Genomic DNA, 17,986 nt, shown 5'->3' on the forward strand with positions numbered 1-17,986 from the left:
AGAACAGAAAAAGAAGAAAAGAAAAACGGACAGAGCGACCTAAAGAAAACGGTAAAAAAGCGAAGCCTTAGGCTTGACCCTTCTTTATCGGCAGGCTTTTTGTCACAGCCGGCTGTTAAAGTATTGGATGATTACGGGGCTAGGGCAACAATCCTAGTGACTCTATCTAGCAGCGCCGCCTAGCCGAGAAGGAAAAAGGTAAAACGGAAGAAAAAAGGATAAAACGGGAGATAAAAAAGGAAAACTGGTGATGGAAGGGAGCCAAAAGTAGAATGGACGTGAGAAATTAGACGAAAAAACCGGGTTTGGTGTCCCAAGACGAGGAGACGAGAAACGAGAAGGCAAGGAGATAAAGAGTTAGAAACTGGAAACGGAAATAAGGGAAAAACAGATGACAAAAGACGGAAAACGGGAAATAATATTTCAAAAATCTAATAAAAATAAGATACAAAATAGGAGATACAAAAAAAGGACAAAATCGAAATTGGAAAAATGGAATCATGAAACGGGAAATATGGGAAAACAAAAGAGAATACGAGCAACAAATGGAAGGTATGTTAGCAGAAACCAAGAAAATGGTACAGAACGGGACAAAAAATAGAACAAAACATGGAAAAACGGGACTGTAAAAGAAAAAAAAAACGGAACAGAAAAGAGGGAAAACGTGTGGGAGAATAAGACGAAAAATCTCAATTATAATTTCAGGTAAACCTTAGCATCTAATTTCTTGTACATGTCCGATCAGAAGTAAAACTTCAAGCTTAAATTAGTTCAAATCGAAATGTAATTTCAAATGCAATTCCAGGTCTAATCTCAAGTCCAATTTAAATCAAATTTATGTCTGGAAATTAAATAAAAAGAAAACTTATTTCCAGGTTTAATTTTCAGGTTTCGTATTCTACTAAGACGCTAAGATTCCGTTATTGCAGGCCAAAACATTCGTCTGAAACGTCGAGTGCCCTATCTTTTGTTCAACCTATCGGTTGTTTTAGAGTAGCCAAAGTGATTGCTAAATGACAAATACGAGTCATAAACAAGTCATTTCATTTGAATGTATTTGAAGCGTATTTCTTAGACATGTCTGGGCACGCTAATGGGTTTTGGTACACAATTCATCACCGCAATGTTTAAACCAGAGGTTCTTTGTATTGATTTGATGCAGAGATACTTTGTTTTGTGTGTACATCAGACGAATTCTGTGCTTCCATTCGGTAGATCAATTTCATCATTTCAAATAATTTAAATGTTAGATCTGAAAACAAAAAGGCACTGCTTGGAGAGATGCTCATCGTACACCTGGCGAAAGTTGGAAGATTACGGTGAGCCAGCCACGTCACAAGGATGCCGGACGACTGTGCAGTGAAATCCGTTCTCTTCAAGAACCCCACCGGCACCAGGAATAGAGAGCCCAACGTGCTAGACGGCTCGACCAGGTGTCTCGAGACGCGTAACGAATTGGCGACGAGTAGCCAAGGATCGAGTTCAATGTAGAGGAATTTTTGATACTGCGAGAGCCACCCCGGCTTTCGGCTGATAAAATGAAATGATCTGAAAACATGGTTTTCAAATTTTAACTCCACCTGGTAATAAGACTGCTAAATCTTTCAACGAACGAAGCAACGTTGTCATGCCACTCCGGTAATGCGTACTCGTACCATAGCTGTTCGCGCTCGACTGTATCGAATGCCGCCTTGAAATCCACGAAAATAAGATGTGTAGGCACATTGTACTCCCGACATTTAAAAAAAGTTGTCGGAGAGTAAAAATTTGATCTATAGTAGCACGGGCCCTCACAAAGGCCGCCTAGTACTGCATTACGAATTCTCTTGCCATTTCGGCATTACATGGTTAATAAAACCAATGACCTTTTTGGGATTTGGGCACCATACTTGGTATGGAATAAAAAGGAAACTTCCGAAGAAGTTGTGCCTAAATAAAGCAAGTGCCCCGTCATTACAGCAAGCAAGATATGTATATCTTCTGGAATATGGTAAGTATTGGATCAGGGCCAGGATTGAAGGACGACTTTAGCATTGATCATTATCGAAATCAAATTATCGTGCATTATCAAATTCGAAGGAGCGCTCGACACTGTCAATGGGCTGCATTAGCCTTTCATCAACGGTTGGAATAACCGGGGAGATTAAACGTTTTCCGCAATACATACAGATTTTTATACGTTGCGGAAATATGACAATTTTTTTCCAGTGACTTTTTGTTGAATTTCCGCAACGTATAAAAATCCGGACGCATTTTGTCTGGCCCTTTATGACTTTCATGATGCGTCCCGAGGTCCTCGGAGGTGGAAGTTGCAAAACTGTCTTCGAGATTATTGTAGTCATAGATGACTCGAGCAATAAAATGAGTGATGAATATTGACGAATTGGTGGGTAAACGGCGATAAACGGACTTGATAAGCCATGGCAATGGTTGTTGGTTGCCAATGAAAAGTGACAGTTCGGAGAACAGTGCACTAGAAACTAAAACTCGAAGACTGAAGATAGATGGTTGTCAACATTCTGCTGGAGAACCAATGGTTGATGTTGCAAATCGAGCAAGGAGCAAACGATGCCGACTTGTACGGGAGCGAATGTGAGAAGCATAGAATCCAGCGCTTACTCCACTGACGCAAGCGTACGACAAACCACCGCTGCAGCGTATTTCCTATTACCGACATACTCGCGAGTACACAGCTTCGTAGCGTCGTTCTGCGCAGCCTGGCCACGAAACCAACAGTTCGTGAGCTGTCAACAGGCGTGAGCGATTGTGAGTACGATGTATGGCTGCAGATTTTGCTTAGGGAGTCGGGGACCCCTTTCGAACTTCTATCTAGAAATAAAACGACTGCATGTGAGTGCCTCGCCCGTTCTCATTCGCATATAAATGTTCATTTCACATGCTCAAGCACGTGGTGGTCAAAGCAATCTAAACAAAGTTGGACGGAACGGAGCGGCGCACCGCTCACACTCTCTTTACTTAACCTGTTGGCTTTTGTGAGCGTTCGGTATCAACTGCTGACCGTGGCTAATAGCCAATTACACACTCGCAAAAACTCGTCGCAGGGCATGACAAAATAATAAAGGAACTTCCAGAATGATGGTCATGCCCGTGTGATTTTTTCAATTAGACTACACGAGTGCGGCTTCGCAGCACTGGTAATGATTCGGAATAACACTATAGTCCAGTCACTTTTGCCGCGGCCACGCCGAACGCCCAGCTTGGTAAAATGCAGGAACGCTGAGGTACGGACGTCCTTCCAGAGTTGTGGTGCTTGAAATTTATTAGCATCAAGCGATTCTTCTCGATCCATCAAATTAGGGAATGATGTCTTTTTATACTTCTTGCGATCGTATGAGTTAGGTATATAGAGAAGATAATATATACTGTATATACTGTATATATACGGTATATACTGAGGACATAATTTTGTAGAAACAATATTCGTTAAAAATATATTCGCAACTGATAAAAAATGTATACCATTTAAAAACATTTGTGGGCTTATTTTCTACTGCAAATATTGAATTACAATTGATTCGAATTCGGTACAAGAGCGCATTCGTAGCAAATTTTGCACCAGAATGCATTTGATGCACGGTTTTTGTTAGGCATCGTTATCGACAATATAGCCGAGAAGAATGTGTATGTAAGAAAAAATATACTTCTGCAATAACGTGCAATTTTTATTATGAGTTTTTGTATAATGCACGAATTTTCTAAAACACAATGATTCGTACGGATGTACCCTCGCTACATGCATTTCTATACTTTGTGGTTAAAAAGTAATCTGAACATAAACGGAAGGTTGAGTAATAAGGGTTGTCTTTTAATAATTAAAATTTCTCAATATGATTTATTCTACTTTTAAACTATTTTTCTTCAAAGTCAATATTCAACGTGCGTTTGTGGCGTTTGTGCAGTTTAACTAAAATTAATCCTTCACTGTTCATAGCATTTCCCGTTCATCAAATGTTTTTTATCGGAATCTAAAAGACGAAACGACGCAACTAAATTCGCAATATATTCAATGATACCGTTTCCCCGTATAACCGGGAGCAGCATCATTTGTCAGCTTGCAAATACTATTTTCTACCTCAACCTAACCGCACTTAAGCTGATATACACTTTCAGTTTAAACCAATTGCTCTCGAAAGCCAATCCGCCGAAGCCGCTCCGACGACGACGACGGTAACTCGTTGTTATTCGATTTTCAGTTGAACCACAGCCGATGTTGAATGTTGATTCGAGAATTCGAGTACCTGCCTAGTCTACAATACGCTAGCTAGACACGGTACATTTCAGTGCGTCGTTTAATCCGTCCGCCCGCCCGCCTAGCCATAGTCAGCCGGCAGCGGTGGCGGCAAGAGCAGACACGACTGGAATCAACATTTCTATCGTCGTCGTCGTCGTCACCCGGTGGGGATTCGATCCGATCACACGAAAATCGACTCGGCAAATATTTGCACCGAAAATCACCGTAAGCGCAACAACTGTCGATATTCCGCTAGCCCGTTCTTGTGCCGGGGAACAGCAGAATTTGCTAGCTCAGAGACTGTGTTTGTGCGTCAAGAATGGATAAATAGGTTTGATTGTGCATACAGAAGGCAAAAACAGTCACTCTGTTAGAATAAGCTGAAGGACTATTTCTTGCTTTTATTTTGAGCTTTCGAGCTTATTTTCGCTCAGTTCTCGAAAACCAATGACAAAAAATGGAGCACATTGATCGAATAAGCAAAAACAAAAATCACAATAAACATCCGTTTTTATCAATGAAACAAATAAACATCAACGTTATTATCGCTTCCGATTTCGGATTTTACATCACAATGGCCGCCCGAAGAACAAAGCGACCGGAAGTGAATGGCCGGCGAACAAAGAGACACACCGTCAAGGAAGTAATCCACATTGCGGTCATTTTTCCCGCATCAGCTTTAATAAATCAAAATCCCGGCTATCACAAAACAATATTCGGACTATCCCTTCTCGCTGCTGCTGCTGCTGCTATTGCTGGCGGGGATTACCGAAGGGCTTACAGAAAGGTTCCCTAAAACCACGTCGTCGTCGTCGGTCGGGTTCAACCCCGAAAACCCATTTCATTACTATCCAATGGTGATGTGTCTATCGGTGATTACCATTGGAAACCACGCTTCGTTCGAAGCAATGTGGAATTTACTATAATTCTTTTTGATTTACAGCGGCTCCACCTTTTATCCGGAACCCGTCGGAGCCAACTAAAAGCCAACCCGGCGGGCATGTCAGTGCAAAACATTTCTCATCGTTTCATATGGCATTTCCCGTTGAAGGATGTTTTTTTTCTCTCGAATTTTCTGCTTCCGGTCATTGATACGATATGGCAGAACTTGGAAAATATTAATTGCACTGATTCACGGTTCAGTTCGTGAGTTCAGTTTACAGGTCATTAGGTGGAAAATGATGCAAACACTCGGTAACGCTTGACGTGGAAAATTTCTCGCTCGTGTTCGTTCCATTATTTCCATATTCAACGCATTGAACGAACTTTCGAGGGAACAATTAAAAATTCTCATTTTTGTTTAACTTTAATTTTGCAGGTTTTCTGAAAACTCGTGCCTCAACATCACCGGGATCTGGTGGCAATCTAGGTTTAATGGATATCATCCTTGCCCTGCAATGGGTGCGGGACAACATTGCCGCGTTTGGCGGTGATCCCAAACGAGTCACGCTGGTCGGTCACGACACGGGAGCAGCGTTAGCAAACATGGTTCTAATCTCAAAGAGCGGAAAAGGTATTCCAATTAAATACTGTAACTACATGAAACTAGAAGCACTTCTCTCGTTCGGCAGGACTAATCAATCGGGCGATTCTGCTTAGCGGAACCGCCCTCAGCCCGTGGGCTCTGATACCAGATCCAGATGCGATCCGGCTGGAAGTGTCCCACCAGATGGCGTGCCATCTGCTGGTGGAACCCCCACCAGGTAAGCCGGCCCGTAAGCCATCCACCGATGACATCACCGAGTGTCTGCGAGACAAACCGCTGGAAGCACTGATGGGAGTAAGACTGACGACTGTCCGGTTCATGCCATCCTGGGGCCCCTTCCTGCCGCTGGAAGACTCCCTGGATCCCGAGTTCGCGATGGAACATTCGGGGGAAGGCTTCATCACCAGCGAACTTATGCTCGGTATGACCACAACCGAGAGCTACAACGATTTCAGTGCTTCCGACATACAGGTTGGTAGAATACTAATCGAATGAGGCATTTTAGATGGTTTCGGCCTTCACCCTGCTAGAAGTGATGTTACATATTTATTGTTTTCTTTCAATTTTGCAATTCCCTTTCGCATGAACGGAACAGTACGGTCTGGAAGAGGAACAACGCAATCGGCTGCTGCGAACGTACATCAGGAACGCATTCACCTTCCATCTGAACGAAATCTTTTCGGCCGTGCGAAACGAGTACACGGACTGGGACAAACCGATTCAGCATCCAATCAATATCAGGTACTTGAGACGAGAAATGTGTTAAACCAACAATGCCGGGGGGCTGTATAAAGGGGAACGCTTCTCGAGACATGATTGATGCGACCGCTGCTGCTGCTGCCTACCTACCTGCTCAGGGTGGGAGGATGGTGAATCAACAAACGCCGCCGGCAACAAATCAATCGTTTTGAAGTATTGATCTGTTTCTTTCTGCTTTCCGAGGGGTTGCGGAACGACTGATAGTAGGAATTCATTGTTGATTTTGTAATAAGCTGCAACTTTTTAAATTTTTCTTAAAATTTTGTGTCTCAAAATTGTTTTGCTGGATTTAAAAAAGATGAAAGACGTAAAACACAAATTAGGAAGTTAGATTGTAAAACATCTGACCAACCAACCGAAGCGTGCTCTCCCATCATCACGGGCTGATTGCCCATCTTGTGTGCTTACCATTGAGCCAGACGCAACCATTATTGTTTGCTCTTTTGCAAAGCCCTTCTAACTCATCCAAATGCAAATAACATTTTCTAACTGAAGAAGTTCACATACACACAATGGCACACGAAGATGAAAGACAATTGGGAATACAACAACACCGACTCCGGTCGGGTGGTGGGTCTGCTGAACCATAACTGGCTTCGTTGGGAAATCCAGAATCATGTTTTTTTCTCTATTCTGCTGAAAACAGCAACTATGCAAAGGACCTAGCGATTACGAATGCTGCTACTACAAGCCAAAGCTGGCTTACTGCTTGCCTTAACACAACTCTCAAAGGATAGAGGACAGACACAGAAAAACATAATAGTAGGGTAATTTTTCCGACAGTTTATGAATTTTTATGAGCGAATGCTTTTTTTTAATCCTGCACAAGCCTATAAGTTGCTCTCAAGTCTCAACAAAAGGTTTAATTTGAAGTGATTAAATTTTTTTCTTCAAACCAAGCGAGAAATCCCACAATATTGAAACTTTCATTTCACTGTCAATTCACTGTGAAACCATCGTCATCATCATCGATCATCCGGTGGTTCGGGATTCTTCGGGCGCGGAAGGGTACTTCCGTTTCCAGTAGCAGATCGTAGCAAACGAAAAAAAATCCTTTGAGTAATGTCAAGTCTAAAAGCCAATCAGCAATTCGAACCGAAGAAGAATAACGGCCTCCGGTCAAATGGAAACAAAACCTTTCTACGGGGGTGATGAAAAAAATCTGATAAAGAGTATCGGAGCTAGCGACTGGACAGCTAGCTAGCCAGTAACCCAAACAAAATGATAGAACTGTACATTTCCAATAGACTTCGGTATTGAAAATTCTTGAATTTTTATTTATTGTTTGTAGCTCTTTTTAGGCGACACAAAGAAAGACAAAGTATTGCTCCAGGTTGTACCCGAAACGATTGGTAGATAATCAAATATGCATGAGAGCCAATGTATTCCACCAGTAATTTGGGGACTTTACACTTTTTGCAATAGAGATTTATCTCTAGAGTTTTTAAAGAATATTCTAGTGTGAGGAAGAAATTAAAAAAAATCACCGAAAAGTATTAACTAAAGAATGATAAGAATATAGTAAAATCGATAAAATGGGCCAAAAACTATTATGATTATTACTGTTCAATGGATGTAGCCTTAAATTAAAATGATATTTGAATTAATGAGATTTTTAGATAAATAGTGTATTGAGCAACAATATTTTTATTTATACTTGTAAAAACATCGAAAGTAATCATTTTTTCGTGTTACTATATTGTGAGAACCTCACTTTTTATACTTTTTCTAGAAATAGTAGAGTTTTTGAATATAAAACACCTGATAGACAAAAACTTTTTTAAATATTTGTAATAGTTATATTTTTTAAGATTTGGGTTTTTATCAGCTAATTCAGATAACGAATCACAAAAGAAAGCTATCGAATTTTTTTCAGACTTAAATGGGGCACCAGAGGGTTAATAGACGGTGGGACGGTAGAAGAAAGTAATAAAGCAAAGATCGTAAGGTGTTTATCCTTACGAAGGAACATTGGAGGAACGTTTCACGTTTACTAAGGTACTAAGTTTGTAATGTTCCTCTTTACCTAAGCTGGAGAGTCGCGAATTGGACCAAGCTATAAAGGAAGCCAATTATAACCGGATTCCCACTGTCCCCCGAGACCTGTGTTTCGCATATTGGTAAACCAGAAGGGAACATTTCGGTCATCGGTGTAAACTATTTTTATGTGAGGAATGAAAAACGACTGGGTCACTTAACTTATTTATTCGACATTCAAATATAAAGATACTTATTCTAGTGCTTATAAATTGTCATTTTTATCATTTATCAAAAAATAATATCAATTATACCTATATAATTGCACGCAAGGCGAACTGATGACATGGGAAAAGCTAGAAATAGCATCCCGTTGGAATCAAACACAGGGTTGTAGACAAGCTAAACAGTTTATCTACCCAAACCCTGCAGTAGCTAAAAAACTACTCCATTTAACTCGTAGTGAACTACGCACGATCACGGGACTCCTAACAGGACACAGCCCCGCTCTTTATCATTTAAAGAATATCGGCAAGGTATCATCTGACACCTGCCGCTTTTGTAACTCTGAACCTGAAAGTTCAGCGCATCTGCTCTGCTATTGCGGAGCTCTTGCATTATCAAGGCACAACTTCTTAGGAAGTTTCCTTCTTACTCCATATCAGGTATGGAGCCTAAATCCCAAAACGGTCATTGGCTTTATAAACCATGTAGTACCGAATTGGGGCACAGGATTACAACTATTCCGCGCAACTCCATCAATGGGTATGAGCGATCCGTAAACTGTGTACAGCAATCGGGGCCTGCCACAAAAGACGATCATTAAGACTGTCGCAGTGGCCTTTTAACCCAATGCCCTTCTGGCATACAAAAAAAAAAAAAAAATTGCACGCAATCATTTCTTCGTGGTTTTGTAACGGCTAAGTCCTAATCTGAATCCGGTACAGATCCTTGGTCAACTGGTTTTGAACAACCATATTAGCATGGTTGACCACTTCTGCCCAGCTTTGTCCTTTGATCGGAGAATCATTTTTGTCCTCCGCAGAGCTGTCCGATTCAGAACTACTGTCACTGTCACTGGCCTCACTAGACTCAGACGAGACGGAATTCAGTGGTCCCTGTTGGCCGGGCTTGTACCCTAGGTAGCTTAACCTCTACGATTGAATCCGCATTATTGTTAGTGTCTGATTTGGCTTTGGTTGAACAAATTTCCTGTTTCTGTTGCTGTGCCTGTGCCGTCGGAACTGGTAACGAAGGCTCAGTGATAAAATCATTTCCATCATCCATACCGATAATTGGAAGATTCGGCAATGACTCTTGAATATTGCTAGCACTCCAGGCCGCGCCGGTGCCTGTGGACTCTTGTTTGGGCGGCTGTACGGCGAATTCCGTAATGGTGAATGTTTTGGTACGCAATCGATGAGACGGTTCTTGCGATGCCCTTGGTTTTGGAGCTTCGTTTCGAAGTAGCCTTTTCCACCTTGGTCGGAGCTAGCAGAGTAGGAAATAGAACGACCATGTCTTCGTCCATCGGGATACTCGGTAATATTTGTTTAGTATTATTAGCCTGTGAACTCTTCATTGGGTGATGCTCTCGAGTTTGTCGCTTCGGAACTGTCAAAGAGGGCACCGTCATATTAACGTTACCATTATCCATGTCGATAGTTGGAATATTCGGTGATGACTGTTGAGAATTTTTGGCACTCGAAGCCGGTGCCCGTGGCGACTTTGGTAATGGTGATTTGGTGAGTTTTGGCACGAGATTGATAGGACTTTTCTGGCAATATCCGGTGGTGTCGCCTTGGTTTTAGAATTGCGTCTCGTGGGATTTTTCATCGAAGCTGGTTGCAGAGAAGGCTGAACGATTTTGCCTTCAGTTCTTGTCTTCTTGACTTGCACATCCCGTTGGTTCCCCTTGAACACCGTATTGGGAGCTCCAAAACCATCCAGATGTGGCACGGTAACTGTCACTTCTTTATCGGATCCAACCTCAAGCGTTGCCGATTTGCTGACGTCCACACTGGCTGGTTTGAAGTCGTATTTTAAAGTATGATATGCGGTTTACGCGGATGGATTGGTAAACGTGACCCCCAATTTCAACTCGCGGAATTCCGAACCCAAGCCTAACAGCAGATCATCCATTTTATATCAACTTCCTTCAAATAAGCTACTAAAATTTAGTTCTTGCTACCCTTTGCTACACTTCGATAACTGATGTCGACACTCAAAATTATAATTTTGATAAGTCGTACATGCACGAGAGGCAACTGACTACCGAATTCAACGATTAACAATTCGAAAATATATACTCAAACGGGTATCCAATGATAATAAATTACCCACTTTACATAAGTCTACACGGATAGTAATTTGATCTCCAAAACGAGCAAAATGACTCATGATTCCAGGTTTCTAGCTTATGATTTATGAAAATACACCATGAATAATAATCATGATATCACGAGCTTCTTGCAGTACAACGCAACGCAAAATCATGAACTATTATTATTCATGATTTTGTGCTGCCTGATATGGCAGATCAGTCATGATTTGACCGGAATTCACATTTCATGATTTCATTCATGGAATCGGAATCAAATTTCTTTCTGTGTAAAAGAGATATCTAGGTAACATAGGAAAATCTGCAAAAAGGTGCAGGTAGATAGGTAGGTAGATGCTTTTCAATTGCCAAATTGTTTACTTTAGATGTTTTTTTCATGAATTAAAGTGAATAACCAAAGAAAATTAAAAAACGGGGTAACGTCCACAATCCACTGTATGGTCCACCCGTGAAATTTAAATACAGCACTCGTTCGCTAATTGCACGAAAGAGGCGATGCGATTAGCGAATTTCGTTTTTTAATTGCACGATGGTTGCCAATATTTATTGTAAAACATGATGCGTTATCACTGTAAAGAACTCTTCACATGCATTCACTTCTTCTTCTTCTTCAGCAGCATAGAGCCGGGGTGGCTCGTGCTGTTTCAAGCACTCGTCTCCATTCAACTCGGTCTTGGGCCACTCGTCGCCAATTTCCTAGTCGTCTCAGAAGTCGCAAATCGCTTTCGACCTGGTCGAGCCATCGTGCACGTTGGGCCCCCCTGTTCCTGGTGCCGGTGGGGTTGTTGAAGAGGACCGTTTTCGTCGCACTGTCGTCCGGCATCCTTACGACGTGTCCGGCCCACCGTAGCCTGCTAACTTTCGCTAGATGTACGATGGGAGTCTCCCCAAGCAGTGCCTGTAGCTCGTGATTCATACGCCTCCGCCACTCTCCGCTTTCAGTTTGTACTCCGCCAAATATCGTCCGCAGCACTTTCCGCTCAAACACGGCAAGGGCGCGTATGTCCTCCGTAAGCAGCGTCACGGCTTCAAGTCCATAAAGAACTACCGGTCTAATAATGGTTTTGTACATTGTTAGCTTCGTGCGGCGGCGTATGCTTCCTGATCGTAGCGTTTTACGAAGGGCAAAGTAGGCCCGATTTCCCGCTTGGATGCGCCGCTGGATCTCCTTACTAGTGTTGTTGTCCGCGGTCACCAGCGATCCCAAATACACGAACTCTTCTACCACTTCTAGTTCGTCGCCGTCAACGGTTACCGTCCGTGGGAGGCGCGCATTTGTTTCCTTTGAGCCTCTTCCTTTCATGTATTTGGTCTTCGACGCATTTATTTTTAGCCCAATTCTCCTAGACTCCGCTTTCAGTCTGGCGTAGATTGCCTCCGCCGTCGCAAAGTTCCTGGCTATGATATCGAAGTCATCTGCAAAGCCTAGAAGTTGGCTACTCTTGGTAAAAATCGTGCCTCTCGTTTCAATGCCCGCTCGTCGGATCACCCCCTCAAGAGCGATGTTGAACAGCATGCAGGATAGACCGTCACCTTGTCTCAACCCTCGTCGCGTCTCGAAGGGACTCGAGAGTGTCCCAGAGATGCGTACGAAACACATCACTCGATCCAATGTAGCTCTGATCAGTCGCGTCAGTTTGTCCGGAAAACCGTATTCGTGCATTATCTGCCATAGCTTGTCTCGATCGACTGTATCGTATGCTGCTTTGAAATCGATAAAGATGTGATGCGTGGGCACGTTGTACTCCCGACATTTCTGCAAGATCTGTCGGATAGTAAATATTTGGTCCGTAGTTGCGCGAGCCCCCATGAAACCCGCCTGATAATTCCCTACGAAACCTTGTGCTATCGGTGACAGCCGGCGTAACAGGATCTGGGAGAGTACCTTGTAGGCGGCGTTTACCAACGTAATACCACGATAGTTGCAGCAGTCTAGCCGATCACCCTTTTTGTAGATGGGACAAACCACTCCTTCCATCCATTCCTCCGGTAGCTTTTCCTCCTCCCAAATCCTCGAAATAACCCAGTGTAGAGCCTTTGCTAGCGTTTCCCCGCCATGTTTATAAAGCTCTGCCGGTAGGCGGTCCTTCCCAGCGGCTTTATTGGTCTTCAGCAACCTGATTTCTCGTTTGACTTCTTGGAGATCAGGTGCTAGGACATCACTATCTTCCATGGGCGCTCCTAGGTTAATTTCCGTTCCGCCTCCTTCTGCGACTTCGCCATTGAGGTGTTCATCGAAGAACTGCTTCCACCTGTCGACCACCTCGCGCTCGTTTGTAATTAGATTCCCTCCCTCGTCCCTACACATGTCAGGTTTCGGTGTGTAGCCCTTCCGAGTTTGGTTCACCTTCTCATAAAACTTGCGCGTGTCGTTAGCTCGGAATAGTTGTTCTAATTCTTCACGATCTCTGTCCTCCTTTTGGCGCTTTTTTCTCCTCAGGATCGTGGTCAACTGGTTCCTAGCTCGTCGGTACTTGGCCAGGTTCTCTCTAGTGGCAATACTTAGATAATTTTTCCAAGCGTTTTTTTTCTCCTCCACCGCTTGTTGGCATTCCCCATCAAACCAATCATTTTGTGTACTCCGAGGCTCAATACCTAGTGCCGCGGTAGCGGCCTCTCCGATGGCCGAGCGTATTCTGCCCCAACCGTCTTCGAGGTTTGAAGCACCTAACTCTTCGGAAGAAGGCAGTGCCTCATTCAGTACTCGCGCGTAGTTCTCGGCAGCTTGTGGGTTATCTAGCTGCCTGATGTTCAGCCGAGGAGGGCGGCTTTGACGTGTCCGGTATACGGTGGACAGCTTTGAGCGCACATGTACTGCTACTAGGTAATGGTCAGAATCAATATCCGCACCCCGACGGGAGCGTACGTTCGTGATGTTAGAGAAGAACCGGCCCTCTATGAGAACGTGGTCAATTTGGTTCATTGTACGTTGGTCAGGTGATCTCCAGGTGGCTTTGTGAATATCCTTGCGCGGGAAAAAGGTACTTCGGATCACCAGGCCTCGGGAAGCTGCGAAGTTTATACATCGTTGGCCGTTATCGTTTGTGTCGGTGTGCAGGCTATGGGGTCCTACCACCGGTCTATACATTTCTTCCCTACCGACCTGAGCGTTCATATCCCCGATGACGATCTTGATGTCCCGTGGCGAGCAGCTGTCGTACGTAGCCTCCAGCCTCGCGTAGAACGCTTCTTTCTCATCGTCGGGTCTACCTTCGTGCGGGCAGTGCACGTTAATGATGCTATAATTGAAGAAACGGCCCTTTATCCTCAATACACACATTCTCTCGTTGATCGCCTTCCAATCTATCACGCGATCCTGCATTCCGCCCAGCACTACAAAGCCCGTTCCCAGTTCGTTGGTAGCGCCACCGCTCTGGTAAAACTGGGCCTTTCCGCCACGTATCTTCCATACCTTCTCTCCTTTGCGACAGATTTCCTGCAGAGCTACGATGCCGAGTTTGCGGGGTTCCAGCTGTTCAATCAGCACCCGCTCGCAACCTGCGAAATTTAGCGATCTGCAGTTCCAAGTCCCGAGTCTCCATTCGTCGTCCTTATTTCGTCGCCTAGGTCGATGCCGAATATTCCGCTCCGAATATGCTTGAATGTTGTTAGTTTGTGTTGATTAGGTGTGTAGCCGTACTGGGGCAACACAACCGAGTCTCGTGATGGGGCTGCCATCTTATAGTGCCGAGACTCACTACCTCCTTCCCGGTTAGTATACGACCTTAGTTTCCACCGGGGTTGGTTACCCGATCTCCGCTAAGGTTGCTCGTATTCCGGCTGGTACCACGAGGAGGTCGGGATCGGAGTTGCTGGATAAGAGGCTAACGACCACTATGGGGTCTATATTCCGCATTATCTAGCCGTTTACCAACCACATGCATTCACACGTACGCTGAATTTTGGGAAAAACATTTAAATTTTACCTAAAAATAAAAAATAAGAAAACTTATCCAATTTAATTCTACTATGTGTATTTTATTCAATGACAGATACGTATTTCGCCTACGACTTGCAGGCTTCCTCAGTGTCTGTTTTCGAACTCCGAAGTTCGAAAACAGACACTGAGGAAGCCTGCAAGTCGTAGGCGAAATAGGTATCTGTCATTGAATAAAATACACATAGTAGAATTAAATTGGATAAGTTTTCTTATTTTTTATTTTTAGGTTTCGTATTCTACTAAGACGCTCCAAAAACTTCAGTCAATTTAAATTTTTACAAACGAACTAAAAGCCTAATGAAAATGTGTTCAATTTGTCAAAGTTTAGCCAAATTTGCATGAATTTGTTTGTAATGTATCTATGTAATGCAGAGATAGAGAGTTTGCATTCGGCAACGCTGCCTTTTTGTTTATAGCAACCACCTGGGAAACCACGTGTAGTTTAACAGAATACTGCTTTTTAATTGCACGATCGTGCAGTTAGCGGACGTGCAATTAAAAGACGGTGCGATTAGAGGATGTGCAATTAGCGCACGAGTGCTGTACAATCTAAAATTGAACTTGAGATTAGACAGTAGATTAGCATTCAAGTTTAAATTTGAATTTGGACTTGAACTTTACGTTTATTTTAAAATTGAACCCTGAACTGAAAAACTGCACCTAAATTAGAAGTTGATTAGACTTGTAATGGGATTTTGAAAAATGCAGTATTTACATTTTTACAAACAGAACCCCGCTTTTAAACCCAAAAACTGCTTCCGAAATTGGGCTCTCTGACGAAAAGTTAATGACTGCTAATATCCCGTTAAACTTACTTTACTTTTTACTTTTTCGGCGACAACCCGCTTATCGAATCGGTGCCGAATACAGAAGTCCCCCCTAACACCTGGTGCTTTAAATAGCATTCACGTCCACAGCGCACGCTATGTCCGAGGGCACTTATTATTTAACTTTGATGCACGTCAGATTTCTCTTCACCGGATGCTAGTATTGGTCGAAACGATTAATTTGAAAAAGGTCTTAAAATATTCTATAATGGGTTTTTTGAAAAATTCAATTTTTAAGTTTATATTGGGATCATTCCCTCTCAAGTGATATAGCCCTTTGTAATCGATCTCCGATTTCAACCAAATTTGGTATAGTTGCTCATTCCAACCTCACATTCAATTTCCCAAAGTTTTGTACGGATTAATCAATACTCCTTGCGATGACATCCAGTGAAAAATAAGTTTTTCGAAAATCTGAGAAATATAGAGAAGCGGCACTGCCAGGGGGATTTTATTTATTGATAGGGGGATGATATTTATTATCAGAGTTTTTGAATAGCATACCGAATTCAAAAAGGAATATTTTTTTTGTTTCCCAGATACAATGCTCTTAATATGCCCTGAAGACTTCAACAAAATCTTCGCGTAAAAAGCGACTTGAGTACACTCAAACCTTGTTCTACGTCCACTATTGGGAGACGTGAATAAAATCGGTCGTAAAAAGAGGACTTTCATTCAAATTTTGGACGTAAAACAGTCGTAAAGCGAAATCACGTAAAATGAATGGACGTAAAAGAGATTCTAGTGCGTAATTTAAAATTCAATGGAAACGCTTGGTGTTCTTCTTAACTATTAAGGAAATGACTATTTGCACAACAAATAAAAATCTTTTCTGATTGAATGGTTCAAAATTTATAAATTTAAAGGAATACTAAAGGCCAAAACTGTCAAAAATTGTGATTGCTCGGACCAACATTACTTAGAAGGGGTAGTTTGAGTTGTAAATAAAATATTCGAGCCTATTCAAGCCATCTCAAATTATTTTTAAAGTTTTTGTCACCCCCATCTCCCTGGGAAATTTGCTTGAAAAATCAGAGGGCAAAAAAATAATTTATGTGATATTTTTATATATATAGATACGTTAAACTATAAGAGGCTTGTCTGTAGCCAAAACCAGGTCTCTAACAGGACATGCTTTCGTAGCAATGAGTTCTATTCTCAGTCATCTCACTGGTCGACAGCTTCGATTGCTCAACTGGTTGACTAGACTGCTCGACTGGACTAGTCGATTAGACTGCTCGATTTGATTGCTCGACTGGACTGCTCAACTGAACTGTTCGATTCGACTGCTCGACTCAGCTGCTTGATTGGACAGATCGACTGACTGATTGACTGCTTGACTGAACAGCTTGATTTAACTGCTCTAGTGGACTATTTGGCTTAACTGCTCGATTCGACTACTTGACACATTTGTTCGACTTATTTCTCGACCCGACCGCTCGACTTAACACCACGATTGAATTACTTGACTGGACTGTTCGATTCGCCTGCTCGACTTGACAGCTCGACGTAACTCCTCGACTGGACTGCTTGACTGGACAGCTTGATTTCACTGCGCGACTCAACTGTTTGACTTAAACACTCGACCTGACCTGACTGCTCGATTCAACTACTCGATTGGACTAGTCGCATCAGCTGCTCGACTAAACTGCTCGATTCTAACGCTTGACTCGACTCGACTAGACTGCCCATAAACGCATAACAGTCCCATATGACTTTTCATCATTTTTGAGATAAACCTGGGAATCATCTTTAAATTACCTATTTTTTCAATATTTCAAACAAAAAAGCTATGTTTGTTCCCAAAATGTAGAAAAAAATATCAAACTATGTCAGTCCCATATTACAAATAAACGCATAACAGTCACAGTGTGAAAATATATGAATAAGCATTTGATTTTGGAAATTCCTGAACCGATTTGACGGCAACAACTACCAAACGAAAGATTTTATGACCTACAAGAACACTATTGCAGAAAATTTGGAACGGATACACGGTTCCGAAGCTATAGTCGGAACAAGTTCCGGAATATATGGAACTTGAACCACCTTGAATCACAATAATTCCATTAAACGACACCTCTAAGTACTCGAATTTGCAAAACTAAACCATTGGTAGTTGTATAAAGTGTTCAAGACGTCATTGACCATATCTAACCACATATCCGGAAATGCTCCGGATACCACTACAGGGATCAGTTTCTGAATAGAACTAAAATACAACATGTGACATCTCTAAGTACGCGAAAGTGCAAAACTAGCTCAGAATAGTTCATTTCAAGGATCACATTGGATCACATTGGTCACACTCGGACACGTTCTGGGAGTGTTCCTGACACAGGAAAGCGACCAGTTTCTGAGTTGAACAAAACCCCTTATGCGACCCCACGATAACAAATTACAA

At 42.6% G+C, this 17,986-nt stretch overlaps 1 protein-coding gene across 1 annotated transcript in view; it reads left to right on the plus strand.

The window, feature by feature from the left end:
• LOC128735310 (neuroligin-4, X-linked-like) overlaps nucleotides 1–17,986 on the plus strand; it is a 163,768-nt gene that overhangs the window by 88,154 nt on the left and 57,628 nt on the right. The window contains exons 5-7 of the mRNA XM_053829799.1: nucleotides 5,571–5,765; nucleotides 5,824–6,209; nucleotides 6,334–6,479. Coding sequence (XP_053685774.1) covers nucleotides 5,571–5,765; nucleotides 5,824–6,209; nucleotides 6,334–6,479 — 727 coding nt within the window. The remainder of the gene's footprint in view (nucleotides 1–5,570; nucleotides 5,766–5,823; nucleotides 6,210–6,333; nucleotides 6,480–17,986) is intronic.

This window comes from Sabethes cyaneus, chromosome 2, assembly GCF_943734655.1.
Source record: "Sabethes cyaneus chromosome 2, idSabCyanKW18_F2, whole genome shotgun sequence".
In the NCBI taxonomy this organism is placed as follows: domain Eukaryota; kingdom Metazoa; phylum Arthropoda; class Insecta; order Diptera; family Culicidae; genus Sabethes; species Sabethes cyaneus.